The 12,519-nt window shown below is 39.5% G+C and overlaps 1 protein-coding gene across 1 annotated transcript; it reads right to left on the minus strand.

The window, feature by feature from the left end:
• Positions 1 to 966: 966 nt before the first annotated feature.
• Positions 967 to 5,646, minus strand: LOC141770873 (extracellular calcium-sensing receptor-like). Its single transcript, XM_074640719.1, has 11 exons — positions 5,381 to 5,646; positions 4,886 to 5,127; positions 4,646 to 4,728; positions 3,919 to 4,098; positions 3,624 to 3,812; positions 3,082 to 3,513; positions 2,746 to 2,955; positions 2,520 to 2,643; positions 2,250 to 2,443; positions 1,777 to 2,064; positions 967 to 1,687 (listed from the first exon to the last, which is right to left on the minus strand). Exons 1-11 carry the CDS (start codon positions 5,644 to 5,646, stop codon positions 1,265 to 1,267), a joined length of 2,631 nt encoding a protein of 876 aa, XP_074496820.1. The 3' UTR covers positions 967 to 1,264.
• Between the last annotated feature and the right edge of the window lie 6,873 nt (positions 5,647 to 12,519).

Below are 12,519 nucleotides of genomic sequence, written 5' to 3' on the forward strand. Positions count from 1 at the left end.
TTCAGAAACATCTTGTAGTGTACTGTTAGCTGTAAAATCAGAACGTTTGTGACCCGGCCAACATGTTGAAAACAGTCTAGCCAAAACCAAGCTCCGCCCACCGGCCGGAGCAAGGTCAGTTATTCCAGCCCAGTCACACAGCAGTTTGTGATATAATCACGAAATCTGTATATATTAATTGGTGTTAATAGTGGGTCAAAAAACACAGGACTTTTGCCCAGGAGACTGGTATTTGTGTTCCATTCGAAACCACAAGTCAAAGTTGATTTATTTGTCACATAACTTCCGTAATTAAGTTAAGCCACTTCCGGAGTTATTTTAACCCAAACCACAATCTTTTCCTAAACCTAACTAAGTAGTTTTGTTGCCTAAACCTAACCAAGTCAATCTTTTCCTAAGCCTAACTAAGTAATTTGCTGCCTAAGCCTAACCAAGGAGATCTATTCCTAAACCTAACTAAGTACTTTTGTTTTGAAAAGACTGAAATTGACCCACGCGTCTCGGGTTGCTGGACATTCATAGGAAAACGCTAGAAAAATATGTTGTTGAAAGTCGTGCTGAGCGTCACAAAATGAAAAGGAAATTTGTGTTTATGTACATGAATCAAATAGATAAAATGGTGTAACTATTTAACGTACTTTCGTACGACTGTTGGTTATTCTGAAACTATTAAGTGTTGCCCTTTTGTCATTCTTACCTTTAAGCAAGACTTTCACTAATAAAGATCAATGGGTACATTTACTCCTATTCCCCCTTCTTTCCATAACTTTAAAGACCTAACCTGATCTCCTCAAAAATTCTGTAGATCATGTGAAGTGCAATCTGATGTAACTCCCTCTCACTTTCATTCTCAACTGAAAATATACTTTCATGGCACAACCTGTGATGCAAACAGTTGCATCACTACAAAAAAACAGAAACACAACCTTGAAATGTTTTTATTTGTGTTTATTAATGTTGCTGTGTTTCATTAGTATTAGTTGAAAATATTGAAGTCATAAAAAAGGGCTATAGTTTCAATTTTGATTATTTTGAAAAATGTTATAACTATAGCACAAACTATTCAGTTGTCTGTGTGTATACACCTGACATAATTTGTCAAAAAACTAATAGTAGCCAGCAGATATTATCAGAGGTTAATTACTAATCAGAAAGAAAATATTACTGCTTTTTTTATGACACAGTGCTATATACAAAAAAAAAAAAATGCAGGCAGATTGATAAGGACTTAATGACTTAGAGGTGCATTGTTAATTTTTCTCTGCTACCTGGCCATCAGGTGTTTCCTAGTATTTTTCTCAGGCCTCAACAGAATGATGAAACACTTTGGAGCAAAGATACAGAAAAGTAAACCATAGCTAGAGGCCAGGATTGCAAAAATCTCTACAGCAACAGCATATTTTCCAGGAGAGCTAACGTAAGCAGGGACAAAAGCTATCCAGACAGCACAGAATATCAGCATGCTGAAGGTGATCAGTTTGGCCTCGTTGAAATTGTCAGGGAGCTTCCGAGCAAGAAAGGCCAAGAGGAGACTGGTGCAGGCCAGCAGACCAATGTAACCCAGAACCAGAGAGAAGCCCACCACAGAGGCCATGGCACACTCCAGGGTGACCTTTAACCCTGGGATATCCAGGTCAGCTTGAGGCACAGGGGGGCTGAGCGATAGCCAAATAATACAGATGAAAACCTTGATGAAAAGAAAGCACAATATCAGGTTAATGTAAGCAAAATGACATAGTAAGTATTGATTTTGTTCTTAAAAAGCTCTTCTGCAACTCTGACCTGTATAGATGAAAAGAGGCAGACACTTCCTCTCTGTTGGCCCGGACCAAACCACTTCATCAAGGTTTCGGCACCGGGCCGTGCTGAGCGGAAAGCTGCTAGAACAACTATGGTCTTGACTTGGAGGCAGGAAACACAGAGTACAAAGCTGATCCCAAAAGCTGCCTGCTGGAACCGACAAGCCCAGACTGACGGACGACCGATGAACACCAGCGAGCACAGGAAGCAGAACTTCAGCGACAGGAGAAGCAGGAAGCTCAGTTCTGAATTGTTGGCTCGCACCTTAAAATGAGAATTGGGATTGAATTGATATTAAAAAAAACAAGGACATTAACAACCAAAGAAGGAGTCGTTCAAATTATTTTAAACACATATTTTAATATGCAGTAATATACATACATAAATATACTAACCCAAACAACTGCAAACCAAAAATGAGTTGTAAAAAACATATTCTGGATTCTTACCATAGGTGTTTGACGGTAGTACAGAAAAACAACAAACACAGCTGTTGTCACCACGGCACCAGACACAGCTACTGTAGTCAGGGTGATGCCCAAGGTTTCATGAAAGGAAAGGAAGTCCAGCTGGCGAGGGATGCAGGCAGTTCGTTTAACATTTGACCAGAACTCTGATGGACAACGTTCACAGTGAAGGGAACCTGGGAGAGGAAAAAAGAGGAGAAAGTGAAGGAAAATAAAACACAACAGTGGAAAATTATGGAGTAATTTCCTCACCAGTTTGATTGCTAATCTCCCCTTCAGCACATGAGATACAGTCAAAGCAGCAGAGAGGTTCTCCTTTCCTGTTGGCCTTTCGGGTGCCTGGGGGGCAGCTCTCACTGCACACTGAAACGGGCACCTAAACAACAAGTAAAACCTAAGTCTTGTGAGTCATAGTAAAAATCTTGTTCAATAGACATTTTGGTATTGGCCTGAATCAATATTGTTCCTTTTTAACCACCTGAGTGGATCCTGTGCTCCACCGAATAGCCGACTCATCAAGGCAGAGGTCAAACCCATCCACACGGCCGATCAAAACCAGTTTGAGTGACCCCTCAGGGGTGTTCTGCCAGTTGATGAGGTCATACTTTGCTGGGATGTCGCCTCCTTGGAAGTAGAACATTTCACCCTGTGGTGTGGTGAAATTCACGTTGTTCAAGTGGTACGACAACTGAAAGCATCAAAATTGTAGTAAATATTTCTAAATCTAAAAGTAGATTAAGCAGCTGCATTTAAAAACTGCACTAGTACTGTTAATGTCCCCATGTGGCTTTGAAATAGCTATAATTGTGTTTACCTCTATGGGTTTGATGTGTTTTGGGGAGGAGCAGGTGGATCTGTTGCAGGAGAGAAGGCTGTGAAGGGCCTGGGCTGTAGCATAAACAGCCAGGTAGACATTATATGTCACCCTTAGCTGAGAGATGTCAGTGAAGTGATTCTGCACTCCCTCCAGGGACTCTGTCCCACTGCAGAGTGGTAGAGAAGTGGTAGACAGTGGTGTGGTCCCAGGACTACAACCAAACATCTTTTCCCAGAATTCTCTTAAGAACTTATCGTCAGGACGACGAGATGGGTTCAAACTTCTGATATAATTTTCAAATCCGGGTATAGCTGAACTTCGAATGGCCACACCAAGAACACCTTTTGCCACTTCAGAAGTGACAGGATCTTGGAGAAGATCTCCACTGGTGCTCCAAGCCTCACTGGCCAGAAACTGTCTGTCAGTGACCTAGTGATAGCAACAAAACACAATCAAAAGATCATTTTAAAAAAAGCTATTATTTTTCTCAAATCAGAACAGTTCTGTTATTATTTACATATTGTATTTCAATTGCTCACATTCATCTTGACGAGTTGCAGGAACAGTTCCCTCACATCTGTGTACCAGGTAAAGATCAGAATCACTTTTGCAGTCGAGGCCTGGATTGTCAGGGCTGATCGTCTGGCATCGCTCACAATGTTTTCTCTTTCGAGAGTCTCTACGAATGCCAGACACACCCCTGCCCCCTGAGTCTCCTCCTGAAATACCTGGCATATACAGTGAAGAGGAGCAAAAAGATAGATGAATGAAAAGTATTAAAATATTGTATTTATATGGATGCCATAACATGTGTCCTACAAAAAATACAAACACCTTTATTGCCATATGGCCATAATCATTGTTTGCTACCACTGCCCCGATCCAGGTCCAATTAAAGCGCATGGCTAGCTGGGCGATGGCCCGGGCTTGGTAGATATCACTGGGCATGGTCCTGAAGAAGTTAGGATACTGGAGCCTGTCACTCAGACAGGGGCAGCTAGCCGTGTAGCTCATCTACAGTAAAGGAAGAAAAACACAAACACACACACACACATATTCCAAGTTCACATAGTTATTCTGAACTCTCATACACATAAAGAATGTTATAATTTCCATTTCCATTTTCGCCCAGGGATTATGTTTTTATAAGAAAATACTGTGTTTACTGCAGTTTACAGTAAATAGGTTCCATTTTGCTGTGAGGGCAGCAGAAGGAAGGTAAGAAAACATAAATGACCTACTATCTATGCATCAAAGTCCATCTAAGTAGGTAAACAAAACTATAAAGAATCATGTTGAATGTGGTAAATGTTAAACCAAAGAATGTTTCACATAGTGAAAACCAAATTTTACATCATGCATGAAAATCTTTTTTTCATTTTTGAAGATTTAAAAAATCAGATTTTTTACTTGGCTTTTTGTTTCATGGGTTTCATTTTTTAATTCCAATTTTCATTTATATATATACATATATATATACATATATATATATATGTATATATATATATTTAAAATAAACACCAATGCATTTTGAGATTTGAATGGAACTCACTAAAGGTACGGAGAGTGGCCCCAGGAGTCTGGAGAGTATCTTGGCTGTTTTAGATGAGGAACCACCAATGATCACAGGAACAGGCCGATCACCTGATGTTATTATAAGATAAAATTAAATGAATTAATTTGTTAGGGCTTACTTCTGTTTTAAATACAACATTGCAGTGGTTATGCTTTCATCATTGTATTCGCTAGTTATTAATATACAAGGATGTACATCAGTTCTATGGGAAGCTTGATTTAGTACCTCTCCTTTCTCCAATTCCCTCTCCATCCCCAGCAGAATAGCCTGGTGGGGCTGCTGAATAACAGCTGGCGCTGTCTCCTCCAACCAGCAATAGTATTGCCTGTATAACCCAAGGGGGTAGGGCACAACTATCACGAATATGATAGCCCAGCTTCACACCCGGCAGCAAGGTTGTACTATGATTGATTTCCTCCAGCGCAAACACCATAGCATACAGATACTGTAATGGGAGATTTCCCAAACTGAGACCACAGGAGAGAAGGAATGAGAGAAATATCAGTCAAAATGTTGGAGTATAAATAGAAAGAAAATAATTTTGTGTCAGCATTTAATAAGTAATTATAACATTTTAACTATAAAATGAAAATATGCACGTAAATAAACCACCAATAGTATATGGAAAAGAAAAGATACAGCTAATAATAGTTATTACGTTTGTCAAACATATGCATATTACACAGTATTCACAGTAAATAGTACAGCTCAGAGTTTTACCCAGTGCAAGCTTTGTAGTGCGGCAGCTGAGTGAAGTCGTGGTTTGTAGAAGGAGGCTTGTAATGAAGACTAAAGAGCCCACCGATAACTACATCTCCATCCTGGAACAGACCCTGATCGCTCGGTGTACCCCACCGAGAACAAGTCGCTGTCTGAACCAGCTGCAGTCCCATCCTGAGCCCCAGCTGTCTGCCCACAAGCCCCACAAGGAGCAGGGACGGGGCTGAGCACAGCCTCAGAGTGAAAAGCCAGGACAACCAAGACATGTTCTGGACACTTTAAATATGTACAATATACTCAGTTAGGTAGCTTCTCATTGGCACAACATACACACATAAGAAGTGTAATAAACAGTTAACATTTCCTAAAATGAAAAAAATTGTTAAATCCCTCTTAATGCATCCTCAAGACATCCACCTGTAAATGAAAATAAATTTCAATGACAAAATGTATAGATACAACTTGCACTGACATACCCCCCTCCCGCTCTGCACAACATAGATGTTGTTCTGCGTATTTATAACAGCCCATGGTGGAATGATAGTAAACAGGATGACACTGCACCGAATCACTTCTCTCAAAGGTGAGAGCAACACAATAATACAATAACTTACTGCTGTGTGGTACAGAAACTAGAATATTTACCTGGAGGATAGTGACCACAGATATCCCAAGAGTTAGATTTTCATCTTCCACATGTAGTTGATAAATTAATCCATAGTGACTCATGAAAACAGGGCCACATCTGTCACACTAGGGCCCTGCCTAACCACATTTGTTGTTTTTTCAGTAAAGGTACATTATGAAGACCTGTTGGAAAATGTCTTTTAAAAGACTGGATTATTTATATTAGGAAGGAAAGGCAAAAAGAGAATGTGAAATATATAATACCTCTGGATATCTAGTCATTAAGATACTTATGATTTAATTTGTCCAGATTTGGAGATATCAAATCAATAGCAGCATCTCTTTAGAGAAAGTGTCCCAGTCTCTGAGACCTCACTATGGGCTGTTTTTATGGGGACATTTTTTTTTCCCCATAAAAACTTTCCACAGAGTCCTATGAACAGGTGTCTAAGTGTCATAGAGAAAGTAAGTAATGGGGTCACAACAACTCTCTGCCAGTTTCCGAAGCACCCGCAACATCTCAGGAGTAGGAGTGGCAGGGCCCGCTGCAGCATCTCACTTGCATCTAGCCCAAACTTGGCAGATGGCAAAGACAGCATAAGCAAACGGACCTGGTCCACCCCTGCAACTGTGACTGGGAAAAATAGATGAAGGAGGCCATGGCTTTGCCAGTCACCACCATATGCCTTTCTAGCTCAGCTATAAACAAGGAAACCTGCAACATCTCAGTACAAGCCCTCCTTCATCACTTTTTTGCTAGATGCTGATACAAGGCTATAAGACAGTCCCTGGTGAAGTCCTATAAAGAGCAAAAGAGACACACAGTGCGGGTGGGATGGGAGGTGGATGGGTCCAACAAACACAAGGCTTTCATCCAGGAGACCGCTGTTCATGTCCCATGTGTTACGTTTCACTTTCACTTTACAATCAGCTGTTTGTTCGTGTCACGTGCTCACAACTTCAAGTCACATTTGCACTTTAAAAATGTGGTAATTTTAAGTCCAAACATGTTGGTTTTTCTTAAACTAAGTGGTTTAGTTGCCTAATCCTAAACAAGTGTTTTTATTTAATTCACAACATTAAGCATGTGTTTACTGAGACCGAAAAGTGACGCCAAGGGGTTGTTAAGCACGTATTTAGTGCTACGGAAATGTGACGCCCAGGGGTCTGACAAAGCATCAGTATGTGACGAGTTGGGATGAGATGACACCACTGGCAGTTGTTCACGGCCAATTGTCTCCCACCCATGTATGCATGCTAGCTGTTTTAAACCTAACCAGCTGGGCTACAGATGGTTTAACATAGGCCTAGTGTTTAATCACCAGCTCCTCCAAATCAGGAAACGATGGTACTGACAAAAGACTGAACTGTTCCACCAGAAATGAATCAATGTGTCAACAAAATGCATTCAAGCATGTGAACATTGGCAGAAAGTTTGGAAAAGAAACAGAGTTTGTTGGTGCTTTCACTTTTTGTGCCAATGATCTCAAAATGTTCACTCAAGTAAGTGTGATCATCATGTTTAGTTTTACGTTGTGCAAAATCAGGCTTTTAGGAAGATTTATACTTTTTAATCCTCCACACAACGTATGCAGGCGAGCATGTGAACAATGTCGCTTGTGTAGCTGCTTCTTGACGTGTACGTGTACCGTAAAAAGCAACTATATTTCGACTTTAAGGAGCTTCGACATGCCACCAAGAGGGCAGTCATCAGTAAAGGACTCAACATACAGTAAAAAACAAGGATTTGCATGCCGGGAGTTTACAAAATGAAAATGGGTTGGGGAAGCAAGGCTGACTCTGCTCAGGGTTCATTGAGCCTGGGGCAATCCTTGTTCAAAAGAGCAAAAGGTCATCTCGTCTCAGGGGACTAAGTTACATCCAAATTAATTTAAGGGGGGTTGATTGAGGAGGTACTGATGAGCCACAGGTGTGCAATATCGCTCACCTCCATCATTGTTCATTTTACAAGTAATTACATCCCATTATTACAATGACAGAGAGGAGGCACAGAGGGTGAAAAAAGAGGCTGTGTGCATGTTTGTTGTTTTTCATGGTTTTGCAAATCATAGCTCACACACTGCCATTGTTTTCTATCTACATTGTTATACTAGTTGCTGTATAAATGTCATTCAGCTTCAACTGGATCTGACATAGGCTTTGAGGGAAATAATAACATTAACATACTTCAGCCCAACCTCCAAAGGATGTAAAGTGCTGTGTAGAAATTACCTTCTTTGCTAACACATTAAACTGCAATCCATGATTTCTAGACATACATTATTCAAGTGGATCCTCCTCTTTGTGGCAAAGGAGACACAACTACTATATATGCAGAGAGTGTGGCTTTATACAATGCATGAGGATTTCATGGCAACTAATTAGAATGAAAATGCCATGTAGGTTTCATAACCAAAACTGACACATGAACAATTCATGACAAAGCAAGCAGCCATTTTAGGCTCCCTCTACACTGGTAATGGTAATAAGGTAAAGGCCACACTCAACACTCCCTGTTTGGCATTATTCACAGGTGAAGTAGGCAAACAACTCTTCCCAACAACCATCTGCCTCCCTGATGGGAATAGGTGTGGGATGGGTGTTTAGCATGTGATTAGCATGGATGCATTGTACCCACGCTAGTCCTATTAAATACACATGGAGGAGAACTGTACCTATACTAATTGAAGACTGTTGTAAAAAATTTTTCTGCAGCTCTGAGGGAAATTTGTCAAGTCTACCAAAAAAAAACAGGTGATAAGGGGTATCATTGGTTGGGTTTGGGGACAATAAATATATATAGGAAGACTTGGACTTTACCAGGCAGGGCCTGTCACTAGAGACGCTATTAAATTGCATTACAGAACCCAATGTTTTTTAAACTTACTCTGTTAGGATTAAAATTAGGAATACCTCGGCCTCTGCTGCACATCTTTTGACATGTATCACACTTTACATAGAACAGTGGCATCAGATATCAGTTCTAAATGGCTCTTAGGTGGTGGTATCAGACAGTGACACGAATACATAACATATACGCCATATGCCTGAGCAACAGTGACACATCTTCAGTCAGTAGTGACATATGCAATGTAGGGACCTGCCATTTCGGGTGGCAGGCACAGTGAACTGTCTCAGGATCCTTTTGGTATGCTACCATTGGCCGTGGACCAAGCTCACTCTCCATTGGCCACTCTAGCATTCACACCTAGGTGTGAAATTAACACAGAACAAAACCAGAGGAATTTCTTTGTTACTCTTCTTTTTACTCATCTGCTCATCTCTCCTGACATGCGAGAGGTGAGCTGCTGCGCTCTTCCTGCTCTTCATCTCCTCACCTCCTGACCGGCTTGAGGTGAGCGGCTCTCAAGTCCAGAACTTGCAAAGCAGTTCTGCTTCTGATCTATGGTCTGTTAGGAAACAGACCTAGCCACAAGGAACCAAAAGGCAGAAGACGCGAGCGCCTGTCTTCTCACAGTTAGCACCAAGCTAACCAATCTGCACAGCAAAGACGACATCTTTGATTTGGAACCATAACTTCAACACATGGAATCACAAACCCTGTTCTTCCATGGTAACGTACTGGGCTTACCTTAGCATTAGCAATCGCACACGGCTGAGCAAGACTGTTCAACTTTGATTTCTAGAATGTACTTGTATTGATTTGGTTTAATGTTATTCATTGAGTTTGATTGTGTTGATTTATCTGTATTTGATATTTGGGTAGGTGGCTTCGCCACATCTGATGTGTTTAGTTTATGCTTCACATAGACAAGGTCTTGCATGCAAACTAACCATCTTTTCTAACCCACTGCATTATCTAACACACATTAAGATCACATACAGAAACTGTGAATTAGTTAAACATAAACATACAGCTTCAGATAATCTTAACCCCACATCACCCCCCCCCCCCCCTCTCTGTCCTTCTTGAGCACATGTGCTCAGAAGAACAAAGAGGTCACGTGATGACATGTTGGCGGCCATCTTTGATTCCGCCATGTTTGTAGTTTTACAGTGCTCGCCATTTTGTTTGTAGGCCATACAGACATTTTGAGACAAGAACCCATCTTGTTTCCCCCCCCTCTCTCTCTCTCACACACACACACACACACTGCGTTTGGTTTGTTTAGTTTAGTTATTTAGTTAGATTAATATTGTGTTTTGAACCTTTATTATCTTGTAAATAAATGTTTGTGGAATATACATGCTGGTCTCTTTAATGTTGCACAAGAGTGAATAATGCCAACCTCTGCTATGTCAAGAATTCCGATATCCTTCAACCTTTACTATCTATTTTGGTTATAGTTATTAATTTAATTATTAATCAACGTTCCAAATTGATAGTTTAGCATATATAATGAGACTATATTAATGTTTTGGTCATTGGTCCCTGATTCCAGGGTGGTGCCCCGTTTATTATTGATGTTTATTGATAATCTTTATTAATATTAATAATTCTATTATTATTTATTAATTAATTTGCTAATAACCAAAACCTACTAAGTAGAATCCCTACAGCATGAAAAATATACATTAGGGTAGGCCACGGAAACAGCTGTAGAACTCTGTCTGAACAAAGTCCCGGTGACTCTGGGACTGATATCCTAGCTAAGAAGATGAAACATGTACAATTTATGTTCTCAGCAGTGGATTTGAGGGGCAAAATGACAAGACCACTTAAAGGACCAGTGTGTAGGATTTAGAGGCATCCTGTAGTGAGGTTGCAAATTGCAGCCAACTGAATAACCAACTCACCCCTCCCTTTCCAAGCATATAGAATAACCTATGCTGGCCTTCAGGTAATGTAAAAAGGCAAAAGGCTCTCTCTAGAGCCAGTGTTTGGTTAGTCCGTTCCAGGCTACGTTTGAAATATGAGCACATGGGAGAAATTTGCCTTCAGGGCTTTTTGCCAGAAAGCAGTTTATTTTAACCCAAACCATGATCTTTTCCTAAACCATGTGTGAAACATGACGGTGCAATATGGCGGACTCCTTGAAGAGGACCCGATCTCTATGTATACATGAATGGTTCATTCTAAGCTAACGAAAAAAAAATTATTCTTAGATTCAGGTGATTATACACTAATGAAAACATAATAATTAATAATTAATAATTAATAGTATATTCCATTTCTGCTAATAAAGCCCCCTACATCCTACACACTGGACCTATAAGTGTTATCTGTAGCTATATTCATGGGCTGAATACTATATATATATATAGTCATGAGGAAAAGATATTTTTACAATGTATTTGTTGCTTCATTGAACATGAAATTCAAATTGTTTTATTGTATAATGTTGCAATTCCCCTGTTCATCAAAGTCCCAACTACTCACTTTCTCCACATTTTCTTTACTGTGACTACATGGTGGACAATTATTGTATAGACCTATGCATATAAATAGCTTAATCTTAACACATGGGCTCACTTTGCCTCATTCCTAAAAGTTCATCAAGAATTTGCAAGGTTACTGTATATGAACTTTAGAGCAGTTAGGCCTACTGTATATTACTTTTAGAGCAAATACTTCAGTTAACAGTGGAGATAGAACAATATGTTGCAGAGCAGCAAAGGCTAATTGCAGATGTACATGAAAACTTCAACAGGGAAGAAACCTTATTGAGAGATGAGGAGAGAAGCATCAGAGAATCATTAAGTGGTATAATACTTCCATCTAGTTGTCATTATTGGAACATGCAGCAAAATAATGACGTCCATGTTTTCAACACCTTATCATTCATCATTTAAAGTGATTAGTGTATCAACTGCAGTTAGAATAATGGTTAGCAATTTTTGATATTTGTCTAGCTGATAGCTACATCAACCATCGTGTTATTCTGAATCCCCAGTTTTTTAACAGCAGTTATGCTTATATTAACTATAAGGCAGAACATCTGTCATTTGCCCAATGGGAAAGTAATAAATCAATTTACTAATATTATTTACTTTGAATGAATGCAAGAGTATATTTAAAAAATGATGTCCATGTTTTCATCAACATATCACTCCTCATTCAAAGTGATTAGTGTTGCAGGTAGAATAATGAGTAGCAGATTTTATTATTTCTCTCGCTAATATGATTTTGATAGCTGCATCAACTATTGTGATGAGGCATACTTAAGCCCCAATTTTTTAAATGGCAGTTATACTTATTTTAACTATAACCAAGAACATATGGCATTGGCCCACTGTGAAAGTAATAAATGTATTTACTTCTATTATTTACTTTGAATTAATGCAAGAGTATAACAAAAAAACACAATATGGTAGACAGGCTACATCGTCTTTTGTAATGTAATAGTTCATCAAAAATGTTGTTTTCTAAGAAACTGGTGGAGTATTTCATTCATCTGAGGTTCAGTATTTATTCAAAACACAGAAAAGAGAGCAAGCAACCAACCACATTAATGCAAAATACATCAAAAAGTATTTCATTGAAATGTGTGTTTGTGTTTAATGGTTGATTAATAGTGTTATATTACCATTTAATGATGTCTAAGAACAGC

The sequence above is a fragment of the Sebastes fasciatus genome, chromosome 7, assembly GCF_043250625.1.
Source record: "Sebastes fasciatus isolate fSebFas1 chromosome 7, fSebFas1.pri, whole genome shotgun sequence".
Lineage (NCBI taxonomy): Eukaryota > Metazoa > Chordata > Actinopteri > Perciformes > Sebastidae > Sebastes > Sebastes fasciatus.

Coding starts and splice junctions, on each gene's coding strand:
- LOC141770873 (XM_074640719.1), bottom strand. CDS start 5,646: ATGTCTTGGTTGTCCTGGCTTTTCACTCTGAGGCTGTGCTCAGCCCCG. Junction 4,729..4,885: donor GGGAATTGGAGAAAGGAGAG/GTACTAAATCAA, acceptor TAATAACATCAG/GTGATCGGCCTGTTCCTGTG. Junction 2,956..3,081: donor AACACATCAAACCCATAGAG/GTAAACACAATT, acceptor TGATGCTTTCAG/TTGTCGTACCACTTGAACAA.